The 15,042-nt window shown below is 43.7% G+C and overlaps 3 protein-coding genes across 6 annotated transcripts in view; 1 reads left to right on the top strand and 2 right to left on the bottom strand.

Annotated features, from left to right (window-relative positions):
- LOC144981346 (uncharacterized) overlaps window positions 1-15,042 on the bottom strand; it is a 676,107-nt gene that overhangs the window by 107,464 nt on the left and 553,601 nt on the right. The window lies entirely within an intron of this gene.
- Window positions 1-15,042, top strand: part of LOC111948918 (uncharacterized) — a 377,453-nt gene that overhangs the window by 231,588 nt on the left and 130,823 nt on the right. The gene's annotated exons all lie outside the window — the stretch shown is intronic.
- LOC110013539 (NLR family CARD domain-containing protein 3) overlaps window positions 1,862-15,042 on the bottom strand; it is a 68,800-nt gene continuing 55,619 nt past the window's right edge. The window contains exons 5-10 of one of the 2 annotated variants that reach the window (XM_078934434.1): window positions 11,487-11,606; window positions 11,247-11,325; window positions 10,887-11,085; window positions 8,959-10,747; window positions 8,689-8,862; window positions 1,862-2,057 (exon numbers count right to left, since the gene is read on the bottom strand). In XM_078934434.1, the coding sequence (XP_078790560.1) occupies window positions 1,877-2,057; window positions 8,689-8,862; window positions 8,959-10,747; window positions 10,887-11,085; window positions 11,247-11,325; window positions 11,487-11,606 (2,542 nt within the window). In that variant the 3' untranslated portion in view covers window positions 1,862-1,876. The remainder of the gene's footprint in view (window positions 2,058-8,688; window positions 8,863-8,958; window positions 10,748-10,886; window positions 11,086-11,246; window positions 11,326-11,486; window positions 11,607-15,042) is intronic. The other variant, XM_078934433.1, reaches the window with a different exon arrangement.

Here is a 15,042-nt window from a genome sequence, read left to right as displayed (position 1 = left end):
GTGGGAGCCCCACAGGGCACTGTGCTCTCTCCATTCCTGTTCACCTTATACACCTCAGATTTTCAGCACAACTCAGAGTCATGTCACCTACAGAAATTCTCTGATGACTCTGTGGTTGTGGGGTGTATAAGCGGTGGACGGGAGGAGGAGTACAGGAGGCTGGTGGACGGATTTGTGGAGTGGGCTGGAGAGAATCACCTGCTGCTCAATGTGGACAAGACCAGGGAGATGGTGATCGACTTCCGGAGGAAAAGGACTGTCTTACAACCCCTCTGCATCCTGGGCAGGGATGTGGAAGCGGTGGAGGAGTACAAATGTCTGGGTGTGACTATCGACAGCAGACTGAGCTGGAGGAGCCACAGCACTGCTGTGTACAAAAAGGCCTGCAGCAGACTCTACTTCCTGAGGAAGCTGAGGTCATTTGATGTGTGCAGCAAGATGCTGGGGATCTTCTACCAGTCTGTGGTAGCCAGCACCTTGTTCTCCTCCGTGGTCTGCTGGGGAAGCAGCATTGCAGTCAGTGACACCAACAGACTGAACAAGCTGATCAGGAAGGCGGGTTCTGTCATTGGCTGCAAACAGGAAACCTTTGATGCAGTGATGGAGAGGAGGTCACTGAACAAGCTCTTATCCATCATGGACAACCCAGAGCATCCTCTCCACCCTGTTCTGGACAAACAGCGGAGCTCCTTCTCTAGAAGGCTCAGACAGCTCCGCTCCAAAACTGCCCGGTACCAGAAATCCTTCCTGCCAAATACTATAACCCTGTTCAATAATTCACAATGCAGAAGATAACCTTTGCACATTTTTTTTATTTTATTTTATTTATATTATTCTTACTCTTTTTTTCCTGTCAGTTGTTATGGTAACGAACAAATTTCCCACGTGTGGGATCAATAAAGTATTTCTGATTCTGATTCTGATTCTGATTCTGATTTTCATCCTTCACTTCTTCTAAAGAGTTCAGAGCTGAAGAAGATCAGAAGGTTTAGAAAAAGTCCAAAGATGTGAAGCAACAGCAGCAGATCAGAAGAGTCCAGCAGAAGCAGAGAAGAAGAACATTCAGGAACATTCAGGACAACATGCAGCTGCTTCAGGAAAGAAGTCCAGATGTGTGAAAGTCAAACATCAGCCTGTGGCTGCATCCAAATCAACTGATGTTTCTGCAGCAACAGCAGAAAAAGTCCACTTCCTCTTTCTGCTCAGCTCTTCTCCAAACAGCACTGAATCATGGGAGAATTTCAGCAGCATGATGCTGGAAAGTCTTCATCCCAGTTTTCAGGAGATGATCTTCCAGTCCTTCTCTGCTGCAGCCCTTCAAGCAGAGACTTTCAGCTCCAACAGATCAAAGCAGAGAGAAGACGGAAGTGATGAGGAAGAGTCAGCAGCAAATGTTGGACATTGATCCCTGATCCATGACTTCAGCTCTGAATGAAGAGTCAGAAGCTGCTGGGAGCTTTGATGGATGATGTGATGATGTTTGTGGATGAAAAGGTGAGGATGTTTGTGGAGGATGTGTCTGTCAGAGCAGCATCCAGCTGCAGCATGACTCTGTCACTGTCTGCTCACAAACATCAGCCGCTGGACTCTCAGCTGCATCTGCTGAAACACAGCAGCAGGACTCAGAGTGCATGTGAGCGTGCACGGCTGCTCATTCTACACGCACTTTAAAGGAGTCTGTTGGAGCAAAGACACAAAGAAGAGCTGATGGCTGCAAGCAGAACTTTGTGGAGCCCAAATGTCAGCAGACAGCTTTGAAACAAGCAGCTGCAGGAAGAAAAGAAGAAGTTCTTCTGCAGATCTTTGAGGAGAACAAGCAGCTGCAGGAATAAAAGAAGAAGTTCTTCTGCAGATATTTGAAGAGAACAATGGAGTCTCACCTCAGAGTCTGCAGTCTGCAGTCTGGACTCTCCAGAAAACCACACAGATGAAGAACCCCTGAATCCTGTAGGTTCCTGATCCAGCTCAGGTCCAGTTCTGTCAGGTTGGACGGGTTTTTCTTCAGAGCTGAGACCAGAACTTCACAGCTGATCTCTGACAAACTGCATCTCTCCAACCTGCAATCAGACAGAAAAGTGTGTTCAGGAGCAGTGATGCAGCTGGAGGTCCATGAACTTGGTGCATTCAGTCAGGTGGGACCCGCCCTGATGACAGACTGACAGATGACATTTGAAATTTGGGGATCAAAAAATGTAATGGCCTGTAAATGAAAATGCATTGGGGAGGGAGGTCAACCTGATCAGAGTTCGACCTCCCTACCACTACCCAGCTGCTCCATCCAGCACTTGAAGTAGTGCTCTGGCCGGCACTCCCAGCTCGAGAGTGGCGTCAGTCACGAACAGTGTTAAAAGCCAAAACCTCATCCACATACTCAGGATTTGAACCCCAGCAACTCTTAGGAAAACATAAGACACACCTGTGAATACTGGAACACAGACATTGTAACTAAATAAGGGCAACCTACCAAATGGTGCTGGACAGAAACATCGGTTTATCACAAAAGATTTGTTCATCCATAATTATTTCACAATTTTCAAACAATCCACCATTTCTGTTGTAACATAATGTTTGTTTGGTAATTTGATGAAAACAATAAGATTTCCAATAATAAGAAATCCTATTTTGATATTTTTAAATGTTTATCAAGAAAAGACATTTTTGTAACAGAAGAAAGAAGAGGAAAAAAAGAGACACTACCTACAATTGAATATAATACTGTCACTAAAAGTCAGCAAAATAAAAAAATAAAGATAACAGCGTGTATGCCCTGGAGTTGAACCGACAAGTCCTGCCCGAGTAAAAAACAAAGTGCAGCTGCTTTGACTACAAGGCTTCAGCACACAACTATGGCATTCACCAACATTTTGGATTTTTTGACACCCGTATCTGACACATCAAAGCACCGTTTTTGACGTGCAGTTTGTACCCAATAAAATGCTGCTTTTTATGTCCGTGTTGGGACAATACATGAAGCCGTTAATTGTGTGCTACTTTTAAAAGGTGCGTACAAACCTGTGTTTTTGATGGTCAAAATGCAAATTATAGATTTTTGTTGGTTCCTCTCTCATTGTGTGGGGTGGAGGTTGTGGGGCCTGGGGGGTCGGCGCTTTGGGGGATGGGGCCCCTAGGTTGAGGAGACATGGGCCCAATCCTGGGGGGGTTTGGGGGACGGCTGTTTTACAGACAGTTTACCAGCTGTCCCCCATCAACCTTCTTCCTCATATGATGGGGGGGGTTTGGCCTACGATGCACCTTGGTGGGGAGGAGTTCCTTGGCAGTCGTCCCCCTCCCATGGTTGCCGTATGGAAACAGGCCCCCCCTCTCTCGGTTTTAATTGCACCTCGGTTTTAATTGCACCTCGGTTTTAATTGCACCCTTGGTGGGGGGGGGGGGGGGGATGCTTGGACATCACTGCCAACAAACAGCTTTTGTCCTCTCAGTACCCTACCTGCCAATTTTAACTGCACCCCCTTAGTACACACACCCTTTACCCCTCAAAAATATACACTCCAACACACACAAACACATACATGCACAGTATGTGTTGGAGCTAAAAGAACTTGTTCAATAAAAGAAGCTAAAAGAGCAACTGATGTCTGTTGTTTTTTTTACTAGAGGAACCTTCCTTTTTCTTTTTTGATCTGGACACAACAGGCAAGCATCCCCTGCCAGGGATGGGGGAGGGGACAAATGTTCAGAGGTCCCACCTTCCTTGTGAGATGTATGTATGTGTGTTTGAGAGTGTGTAAGACACCACAGCTTTAAACTTAACAGATATTTTTTAATTTTAACTATATAAATTCTTTTCTTCTTTAGAGGACTGTTGAATTGAATTGAATTTTGAGTTAGAACTTGAAATGGCATTAGCTTTGAATGATTTCTGCGGCCACTGATGAGCATTTTGTTTCGCCACTTCAAATGCCAATCCCATTTCATATGCTGCAGTTAGGGTTAATTCTTAAATATGAGCAGCTGATAACAATTGGTCACGCAGTTCTGCACCTTTAACTCCACAAACAAACCTATCTCTGAGAGCATCTTCTAAAAAAGTCCCAAACTTGCATGTAGAGGCCAGGTTTCTTAGGCTTGCCATGTACTCACTTATTGACTTGTTTTAAGACTGACTCCTTGTGTTGAATTTGTATCTTTCTGCAATGACGTTAGTTTTCGGGACAAAATGGATGCACAGCAAATCCAGCAGCTTCTCCAGTTTTTTCTCCGACGGCTTAACAGGTGCACACAAGTCCATAAACAGTGTGTGGTTTTTCTTTCCCACCACTGTCAAAAACATTGCTTTGGCCTTCTCCGTGTCCATTTTAATTGTATTTGCCACAAAGAATTGTTCCAACCTTTCCAAATAGGCTTAGAAACATTCTTAATTTTCGTCAACTGCAAATCTTCACCTTTTCCAAACGCCGCCATGTTTCAAAGCTTGTTGTCCATTTCACAGAGTTTAGCTTCTAAAGCTTGTTTCACCAGGATAAAAATCCCATCCTCGTCGCCAAAAATCAGTTGTGTCCAGTTAAAAAAAGAAAACGGAACCTTCCTCTAGTGAAAAACGACAGATGTTATGTGCTCCTTTAGCTTCTTTTATTTAACAAGTTCCTTTAGCTCCAACACATTCCGGTCTTCAGGATTCAGGCAAGATGGCGATGGGAGCAAATGTCCGGTAAGCGTCCTGCGCACCATAACCTTGAAAACATTACTTTAAGACTGAATAGTTACAGAACCGACTCTCCACTGGATATCAAGATAAAACAAAGCAAGTTTATGAGCCAACTGAAGATTTCCCAACACGCCTAATAACTATACGAGCATGGCTAATAAACCCAATGCTAAAGCTACAGCTAATGCTAGAGCTAAAATGCTGTTTCCACATGATTACTGCACGCCTGAAGACATGGAAACAAATGCAAAGGGGACAAAAAACAGTGTGGCATCACCTTTGAAGCCAGCTGCGCCACAAAAAAAGCCAAGACCAGATGAAACCTGCTCTCTCAGACCAGGAGAAGCCTCAAACGCCGCAATCTTGGCTGCAATTGAAAGCCTCAAAGGCATGATGAAGGACTTTAAGTCGGAGCTGCAGCAAAACACTCTGACTATATTCGCTATCGCCAAAGCTGTGGAGTTTAACTCTGCTTAAATCAAGGAATGTAAAGACAGAAATAAAAAGTTGGAAGAAGAAATGAAACGCCTGGAAGAGAAAAATGTGGAGTTGGAGCAGAGAACATCAGAGATGGAAAAAAAACGTTGGAGTCACAAAGATACAAGAGAAGATGGAACTTGAGACTGAATGGTGTTAAAAGAGAGAAAGGGGAAGACACTCGAGGAATTGTGGCAGATCTCATCACAAAGATCGTGCCACCCTCGACAGAGAAAGTGGACAACATTTTGGACACGGTACACCGGCTGGGCCCAACCGATGTCAACCGCCCTCGTCAAATCATCATTCAGTATACAGGAAGGAGATCCAGAGACGAGCTGTGGCGAATGACTAAACACCATCCTGTCTGTCGAGACCTCAACATTCGTTTTGCAGAAGACCTCATCAAAGAAGACAGAGAGGCAAGGAAAGCGGTGTGGCCCAAAGTTGAGCAGGCGAGAAGGAATGGTTGTAAGACAATGTTTCGAGGTCCTTATGCTTTCATTAATGGTCAGAGAGTCATTCCATGATTTTAGTTAGTCTTGCAATTTATTTAGTTAAGATGGTTATTGTAATTTCAAGGTTTTGTTGCTTTAAAGTTTTTGTTCAGTAATACTTTCAGCCTCATTTAGGTCTGTTAAGTTTGCCTTTTTGTTACATGTTGCACCTTAAAACAGATATTTCTTTACTTTCTTTAAATGCAAGAGGTCTAAGAGATCTAACAAAAAGAAAAAGCTTTTATTTTAATAATTTGTAAAGGGAAAAATGTTGATTTTGATTTTTTACAAGAAACGCACTCTACAAATGAAGATAAATCATTTTGGTCTCAGCAATGGGGGGACAAGGTTTTTTTCCGTCATGGCAATTCCAGATCAGTAGGGGTCGCTATACTTCTCAAAAACTTCCAAGGCAAAATTGTGTCTCATATAGCAGATGAACACGGTCACTGGCTGATCATCATAGTAGATATTGATAAGTTCCCAATATTTGAGACCATTTCTTTATCTGTTGTATCCCCCTGCATTTTGTAACATTATCCAACTCTGAAATTCTTGTTTCCTTATTTCATACTTTTCCCTAATTCTCTATGATTATGACTTTGTTCAGGCTTATGTATGCATAATGATTATTATTATTTTTTTGCTTCCTTTCAAACTTCAGTATTATTTCTTGTATTCGTCATATTTTGTTAATTTTATGTCAATGTTCTTGTGTTGTTTTGTATTGTGCTCAATAAAGCAAAAAAATAAAAATAAAAAAAACATTCCGGTCTTCAGAACCGATTTTTTTCACACACACAAGCCCCCTCTAGTGGATAGGAGGGGCACTGCTGGTGATCTTTCCAACAATGGTTAAGTCAACACACAGCCAATGACTAGGTGTAGGTACCTAGGTGTAGGTAAGTGTTTGGCCTTAAACTTCCGTTCGGGGTCCTTTCGACTGAAGGCAACATCACACTATGGTAGCCCCACTTGGACAAACTACGTAGCGTGGAGATCTGCTCGGGCTCTACATATTTTCATTTCACGTTTCCTTTTGGAACCTTCTTTGTAACCTTGTTACAAGTTAAGTTATTTTACCTAATAAATTGTGTCAATATTGTGACAATATTCTTTGTAATTATTATTAAGAGAAAAAAGATCAGCCGAGGCTGAAAATGTTAGCACGGCTAAATGTTGTTCTTCCGGGTCTGTTTTGCCAATAATAAAGCACTGGGCGCACGGATAGAAAAAAAACTATAAGCAAACATGCATTCAATGATAATCATAACAATAATTAAGGCAGGTTTTGAAGACAATCTCGCTCCATATCAGAGCTTTTCTTGCTTTCGACAGACCGCATGAAATTTTCTTCTATGTATTCTAAGTAGTATCATAATTTGTCCAGACCAATCACTGTCTGACACGTCATCGGGCCAATGTACAGCAAATCAAATAATGTGACGTCAGCATTAGTCCCAGGACCCTGAACTGAAGTTCCAGGCCAAACGGTTATGGTACCTACATGGGCACTCTCCCTTCTTCTTTTTACATGTCATCCAACTAAGAATAACAATCTTTTTATCTATTTTTTAAGTATTTTATTTATTATTTTATATGCTGCTTGCATCGGCCAGGGATGACATCGGAGGTCACCCAGTGGTGCCAAGCATGCAAAAGGTGCCAATTAGGAAAAGATGTCTAATCGGACACCTGATGGCATCACAGCCTAATAAAATTTTGGCCATCCATTATACCCTCCTGGAACCAGCAAGGAATGGTGTTGAAAATGTGTTGGTCATCACTGATGTTTTCAGCAAATACACCATAGCAATTCCAAATGGGGACCAGTGTGCCTCCACGGTTGCCCAAGTGCTAGTGGAGTGGTTTACAAAGTTTGATGTTCTAGCCTGCATCCACTATGACCAAGGTCGCAGTTTTGAGAGTTCTCTCATTGCGTAGCTCTGAAGTCTTTACGGAATACAAAAGTCCCACACAACCCCATATCATCCGGTGGGGAATGGCGAGGTAGAATGCTTTAACGGGACTCTGCACAATTTGCTGCGTACTCTGCCTGTGTCTAGGAAGAGGGATTGGCATGTGTGTTTGCCTCAGGTATGGTATTATTATAATACAATCCTCCCCTGTTGTCCCTGCATCAGTCAACAGGGGAGTCCCCCTTTTTCCTCATGTTTGGGCGGGAACCAAGGCTCACTGTAGATTTTCTTTTAATCTTTCCTTCTACTCATGCTGCCACATTAAGTTTCTTGGTCAGCTGATCTATTCCTTTGGCAGGTAGCTCCGCCCCCAGCCTTGAACATAACCTACCAGCAGAGGTTCTTCTCTCTAAAACAGCATCGTTTTAGTGTTTTTTTAAGCACCAGGACTGAGAACCAGAAGCTAACCTAAAGTATATGAAATAAATGACTTGGTTCTGATCCAAAATCGGTTATGAATAATCACCAAAACCAGGACTGCGGGAAAGACCTGCTGCAGTTTGACCTCCTCTTATCTCTATAAGGAGCTGCGGCTCTGTGGATCAGAAATCTGCTGCAACTGTTTGTCCATTGAAATCTGCAGTTCTGGGATTGATTCATTTTTCTTTCAAAAAACACAGAACATGAACTTCTCCCAGATATCAACACCTGGATGGACATAGGTTCTCCTGTATAGTCTGCTATACATTTCAAGTAAAAAAAGGTAGTCAGATTAGAGCCAGCTGGGGTTTTGAAATCTACGAATGGTTTTATTTAAACTATTGCAGTTTCTTTGTCAGTGACGTCTACCTGACAATTTCCTATAAATGAGAGAAAACCAGACAGAACTTCTTATAGAACAGGGGTGGCCAACCCCGGTCCTCAAGAGCCTCAACCCTGCCTGTTTTCCAGCTCTCCCTTGACTGCTTGATGCTGATAACCTAAACCAGGTGTGTTCAGTCAATCAGGATGTGAAATCACTTGAGTTAGTTAATCAACAGTAAGCTAGAAAACCGGCAGGGTTGAGGCTCTTGAGGACCAGGGTTGGCCACACCTGTTATAGAGAATAAAAATTTAAATAAAAGCTTACCTGAGAGTCTCCAGTTTACAGTCTGGACTCTCCAGTCCAGCAGACAGCAGCTTCACTCCTGAATCCTGCAGGTTGTTGTGACTCAGGTCCAGAACTCTGAGTCTGGAGGACTGAGAGCTGAGAACTGAGGACAGAGCTGCACAGCTTCTCACTGACAGGAAACTGCATCTCAGTCTGAAGAAAACAAAGACAGACAGCAGTTATTGAATCTTTCATGTTTCCATTCAAATTCATTTGTTCACTGAAGGTGATTTTCCTGAGAGTTCTTACAGAGCTTTGTTGGAGGCTTTGATCACTGGCAGCAGCCTCAGAAGAGCCTCCTCTGAAGCAGAGTATTTCTGCAGGTCAAAAACTTCCAGATCTTCTTCTGATGACAGTAAGAAAAAGACCAGAGCAGACCACTGAGCAGGAGACAGTTTCTCTGTGGAGAGACGTCCTGACCTCAGGAACTGTTGGATCTCCTCCACTAGAGAACCATCATTCAGTTCATTGAGACAGTGGAACAGGTTGATGCTTTTCTCTGCAGACAGATTCTCACTGATCTTCTCCTTGATGAACTGGACTGTTTTCTTATTGGTCTGTGAGCTACTTCCTGTCTGAGTCAGCAGACCTCGTAGGAGACTCTGATTGGTCTGCAGTGAAAGACCCAGGAGGAAGCGGAGGAACAAGTCCAGGTGTCCGTTTGGACTCTGTAAGGCCTTCTTCACAGCACTCTGGTACAACTGGACTGGACTTCTCTGTTCAGGCTGAGAGATCTGTGATTGTTTTTCCTCCATGAGGTTGAGTCCAGAGGTGATGAAGGTCAGGTGGACATGAAGAGCAGCCAGAAACTCCTGAACACTCAGATGGATGAAGCAGAAGACCTTGTCCTGGTACAGGCCTCTCTCCTCTCTAAAGACCTGTGTGAACACTCCTGAGTACACTGAGGCTGCTCTGATATCGATGCCACACTCTGTCAGGTCGGATTCATAGAAGATCAGGTTTCCTTTCTGCAGCTGCTCAAAAGCCAGTTTTCCCAGAGACTCCATCATCTTCCTGCTCTCTAGACTCCAGTGTGGATCTGTCTCAGCTCCTCCATCATACTTGACCTTCTGGATTTTGGCCTGAACTACCAGGAAATGGATGTACATCTCAGTCAGGCTCTTGGGCAGCTCTCCTCCCTCTCTGCTCTTCATCAGATCCTCCAGAACTGTAGCAGTGATCCAGCAGAAGACTGGGATGTGGCACATGATGTGGAGGCTTCTGGATCTCTGGATGTGGGAGATGATCCTGCTGGCCTGCTCTTCATCTCTGAACCTCTTCCTGAAGTACTCCTCCTTCTGTGGATCATTGAACCCTCTGACCTCTGTCACCATGTCAACACACTCAGCAGGGATCTGATTGGCTGCTGCAGGTCGTGTGGTTATCCAGAGGCGAGCAGAGGGAAGCAGGTTCCCCCTGATGAGGTTTGTCAGCAGATCAGCCACCGAGGTGGACTTTCTAGGGTCCTTCAGGATCCGAGTCTTGTGGAAGTCCAGAGGAAGTCGACACTCATCCAGACCATCAAAGATGAAGAGGACCTGGAAGTCTTCAAAGCTGCAGATTCCTGCTTGTTTGGTTTCAGGGAAGAAGTGATGAACAAGTTCCACCAAGCTGAACTTCTCCTCTTTCAGCACATTCAGCTCTCTGAAAGTGAATGGAAATGTGAAGTGGAGGTTCTGGTGGGCTTTGCCTTCAGCCCAGTCCAGAGTGAACTTCTGTGTTAAGACTGTTTTCCCGATGCCAGCCACTCCCTTAGTCATCACGGTTCTGTTTGGTTCTGGTCTTCCAGCTGGGAGTTGGAAGAGCTCTTCTTGTCTGATGCTTGTTTCTGCTCTGTCTGCTTTCCTGGATGCTGCTTCAATCTGTCTGACCTCATGTTCTTCATTCAGCTCTCCTCTTCCTCCCTCTGTGATGAAGAGCTCTGTGTAGATCTCATTCAGAAGGGTTGGGCTTCCTGCTTTAGCCATCCCCTCAAACAAACACTGGAACTTCTTCTTGAGACCAGATTGGACTTCATGTTGACAAACTGCAGCAGATCCTGAATGAAGACAACAAACCGTAAATCAACTCTCTGCAGCCCTGAATGATGAGGGTTTGAATCCCTGTGGTTCCATGTGTTCAGACATCAGTAAATCTTCATTTCTCAGCAGCTGAAACCTTCAGAGAAATCCTCTTACTGCTCTGCAGTCCATCAGCCAGCTCCTCCTGCTTCATTCTCCTCAGGAAGTTCACTGTGATCTTCATCAGTGACTCTCTGCTGTTCCTCTGCTCTTCATCGTCATCCTCCAGCTCCTCCTCTTCCTCCCTGTGACTCAGAAGCTTCTGGATCTTCTTCAGCTCCTTCTTGACAAAAGTGACAATGTTGTCCTCCAGCAGCTGCAACAGAATTCCAGATGAATGAGCCAATCAGAGTGAAGTCATGGAGCCAAACATCAGCTCCATGTTGGACACACTGACAGTCCACTGGTGTCCAAAGTGCAGCATGGAGACGACTGTGGACAGAATGATGGGAAAGTAGTTGTTGTTCGTGTACAGACCAGAAAGATGGAGTCCAGGTGTGTTTGATGCTGCTGGACAGACGGACCACTGGGAGTCTCTGAGCTCTGCTGGTCCAGTCTGTGGACAATCAGCAACAATCAGATCCATTCTGTCAGTGTACAGAGACTAACACGCTAAAGATAGAAATATCTGAGAGAAAGAGCTGAGCTCACATCAAACACATGGAATATAAAGATTTACCTCATTTGAGTCAGTTTGAACATTTAAAAGCAGCTCACCTCTCTGCACCAGAAGTTGAGGATGAGTTCAAGTTGATAGGACGATCCATTGACCGGTCACTCCTGAAGGAAGCACAGCTGGGTTCAGATCCAGATCCAGTTCTGAGTCTCTGATGGATCCTGATAGAAAACACTTGTTTTATTAGAGCTGGGTTTCTTTCATGATGGTGTTTGATGAGTTCTTTTGGATTTGGATCATCTCAGATGCATCATGAATGCTGTGGTTTTCAGAACAGCAATGATTCCAACATTCATTCGGACTCACAGATGAATCAGAGTCACAGAAAACTGGATTACTGATTCTCATTTAGACCAGAAAATAAAAAAGAAGAATTTAATGTTGGGGTTTGTTGATGAGGTACAAAGGAAAAAAATTATTTAAAATCGTCATGGCAGTTGCCCCGCTGCTGCTAATCATCTGATTTCCTCCACCAGTGCCTGCTCCAATAAATTTATGCCTTTGCCCTTCACCTTTCTGCAAACATTCAGTCAAGACCGCATAAGGCGGACATGTGGCTATGTAGTCCTGAGAAGCTGTATAAACTCATCAGAAGTTCACAACCACAACAAAGCCGTTTTCTCTGCCGCTAACACAGTCTGCTCCTGGTGTGTCTATGTCTCTCAGCGGCCGGACACACGGAGAAAGCAGTGACGTCATATCCCCGCCTCCCCTCTGGAGATGCTTTTTCTTAATGAATATTGAGACAAGGTTTCCAGGGTGGATGTGACAAAGCAAATGCATTCCCCTCTTTGCATTTTCGTTTTAATTATGACACAGAATAAGTGGTTTTACGTATAAAATGAAAAAGCATTTTGAAATATTGCTTTTTCATTTTAATTTTGAGTCATTTGATTCAGTTACATTTTGAAAATTAAAAAGCATTTCTGTTAATCCATTTTAATGAATGAATTTTGCTACATATTTACCAGAGAACATTTTGAAAATGAAATGTCAAATACCATTTTCTTTATCATTTTAATTAAGTGACAGAATAAGCTGTGTTGATGAAGGAAATGAAAAAGCATTTTAAAGTATTGCTTTTTCATTTTAATTTTGATTCATAAAATGGAGCTTCATTTTGAAAATAAAAAAGCATTTCTGGTTTTGACCTATCTTTTCCTTTATGCTACAGAATCGCTTCCATAAGGTGGACCCTCCTGCCCCGCGTTCTTCATGGGTGTCAGGTTCATGGCTACCGGAAAGGTGACAAAGTGTTTGCAGTCTGTTTATTACCGGGCAATATATAATATTCTGAGAAGATGTCTGTACCAGAGAGCACAGGTGAAGACTCGCATGAAGCTCCAGAGCGGTCCGCTGCAGAAGAATCAACACGCATCCCCAACACACGTGTGCGCCCCTTCCTCCAACACACAGCTCGCTGACACACATACACATAGTAATTCTACAACACCTATATAGTTAGTTCATTAGTTAGACTGGTAGTAGTTAGTCATTACTGTTATTTGTTAATAAAGAATACTGTGATGTAATTGTATTCATTTGTGACGCGGCCGCCGGGGGATTTTGTGTTTAAAAAAAAAAAAAAAATTGGGGGAGGGGCTGCGGTTAACCACGACACAGCGCCCCCCTGCTGGTTCATCACCACGGTAATAAAAAATCCCACACCGTCACAGCTCTACTCCTAGGAAATGGTCCCATAATATAAATCCCCAACATGAATCATGGAAATACTGGAAATACTGGAAATACTTGGGAACTACCAACTGGTATTTTACACCCTGGTCTTTCAATGGCTCCCTTCAATACAGCACCCCCTGATGTGTCACAAAACCTATGCGACCCGAAGGGGTGGATGTAAGGTGGGATTGATGTAGATCACTAACATCTGGATCTTTAGCTTGTTCTTGTGTGAGTTCGGCTAACGTGGTAGGTAAATCAGAAAAAGGTTTAACTGAAAATGTCAAACCCAAACTGTTGCCCGAGTTCTTTTGTGGTCCAAGTCAGATGACGAGTGGCTCAACTACCCGGGAGAGCGCATCAGGATCTATATTGAGGCACCCCTTTCTGTAGTGAACCTTTAAACAATATTTTTGGAGCCTTCAAATCCAACGAGTTAATCACATTTACATTTCGGGGCAATTAAAGGCCCATGACAGAGCTGCATGGTCAGTATAAACCATAAACTCCTGTCCTTCCAAATAGTGCCGCCACTTTTCTACTGCCCACATGACTTTCAAACACTCCTTCTCTGAGGTGGAATAATTCTTTTCTGGACCCCGCAGCACCCTGGAAGCATAGGCTATGACACACTCTCTTTGTGGTGGATCTTGTGTTAGTATGGCTCCCAGGTCTGCATCACTGGCTTCGGAATGGACCTGAAATGCCAGAGACACATCTGGTTGTGATAAGACCGGAGGAATTTTTAAGGCCTCCCTTAACATTTCTATGCTCTCTTGGCATTCCTTGGTCCAGTTCCACTCCACTCCTTTCTTTTTCAGGTGGTTCAAAGGAGCTGTAATGTCAGCGAAATGAGTAATAAACTGCTGATACCATCCAGCTAGACCTAAAAATCGTTGGAGTGACTTAACAGTGGCAGTAGGAAAATCAGTCACTGCTTGTGTTTTTTTCTCCGGGTCCACCTCCACCCCTAAGTCGGACACCAAGTGTCCTCACAACCGCAGTTCTCTCTTAAAAAAGTGGCATTTAGATATATTCAAACTAAGGCCTGCGGTCTTAAGTCTTTCAAACACAGCTGTCTGGTCTTCCATGTGGGCTTCCATTGTCTTCCTTGAGTACACTATAATGTCATTAATATGTACAAAACATATCCTTCCTCTCATATCACCCAACACTCTTTCCATTAGCCGTTGGAATGTTGCTGCAGCATTTTTTTTAGTCTGAATGGCATACAATGGAACTGAAATAGGCCCATGTGCGTGGTGAATGCGGTTTCATGGGATACTATTTTTTGCCATTTCGACCTGCCAATATCAAGACTAAGTCTAGGGAACTAAACCAGGACGCACCTTCTAGTGACTCCAAGATGTCATTGGCATTGGATATCTTTCGAGCAGGGTCTTAGCATTTACACGTCTTTAATCCACACAAAATCGGTAAGATTCATCCGTTTTTTTTACCAGGACCACAGGGGATGACCAAGAAGACTGGGTTGGTTCAATGACGTCTTCTTTTGAAATTTTGTCAATATGCTCTGCAATTGTTTTCTTTTTTAGAGGAGAGACCCTGTATGCTCGAGCCCTTTAGGGACTTCATCCTCTAAAACGATAGAATGATGTTCAAAGTGGTTCTTCCCAGCACACTGGAGGGGACTGTCAGCCACTCTAACAGGCTGTTGGAGTAACTCGGGACAACCAGAGTTGTATAATGGTTGTATAATGGACCTCCAGAATCACTAGGAGTAGCAGTCCAACAATGAGGAAAGTCCTGCCACCAAGCATAGTCCACTTGAACTTGCTCTGATTTTAGTCTTTGAAACCATTTTGGAGCAGAAGAACAGACACGGCAGAAAGTGGGAGGAGCCAACATGTGAGTCAGAAATTATGTGACAGGCACATAAAGGTGTCCAATATTTTT

This window comes from Oryzias latipes, chromosome 2 (genome assembly GCF_053564925.1).
Source record: "Oryzias latipes strain Hd-rR chromosome 2, Olatipes_Hd-rR_3.1".
Classification (NCBI taxonomy): Eukaryota; Metazoa; Chordata; class Actinopteri; order Beloniformes; family Adrianichthyidae; genus Oryzias; species Oryzias latipes.
This window is presented reverse-complemented; position numbering and strand designations above follow the sequence as displayed.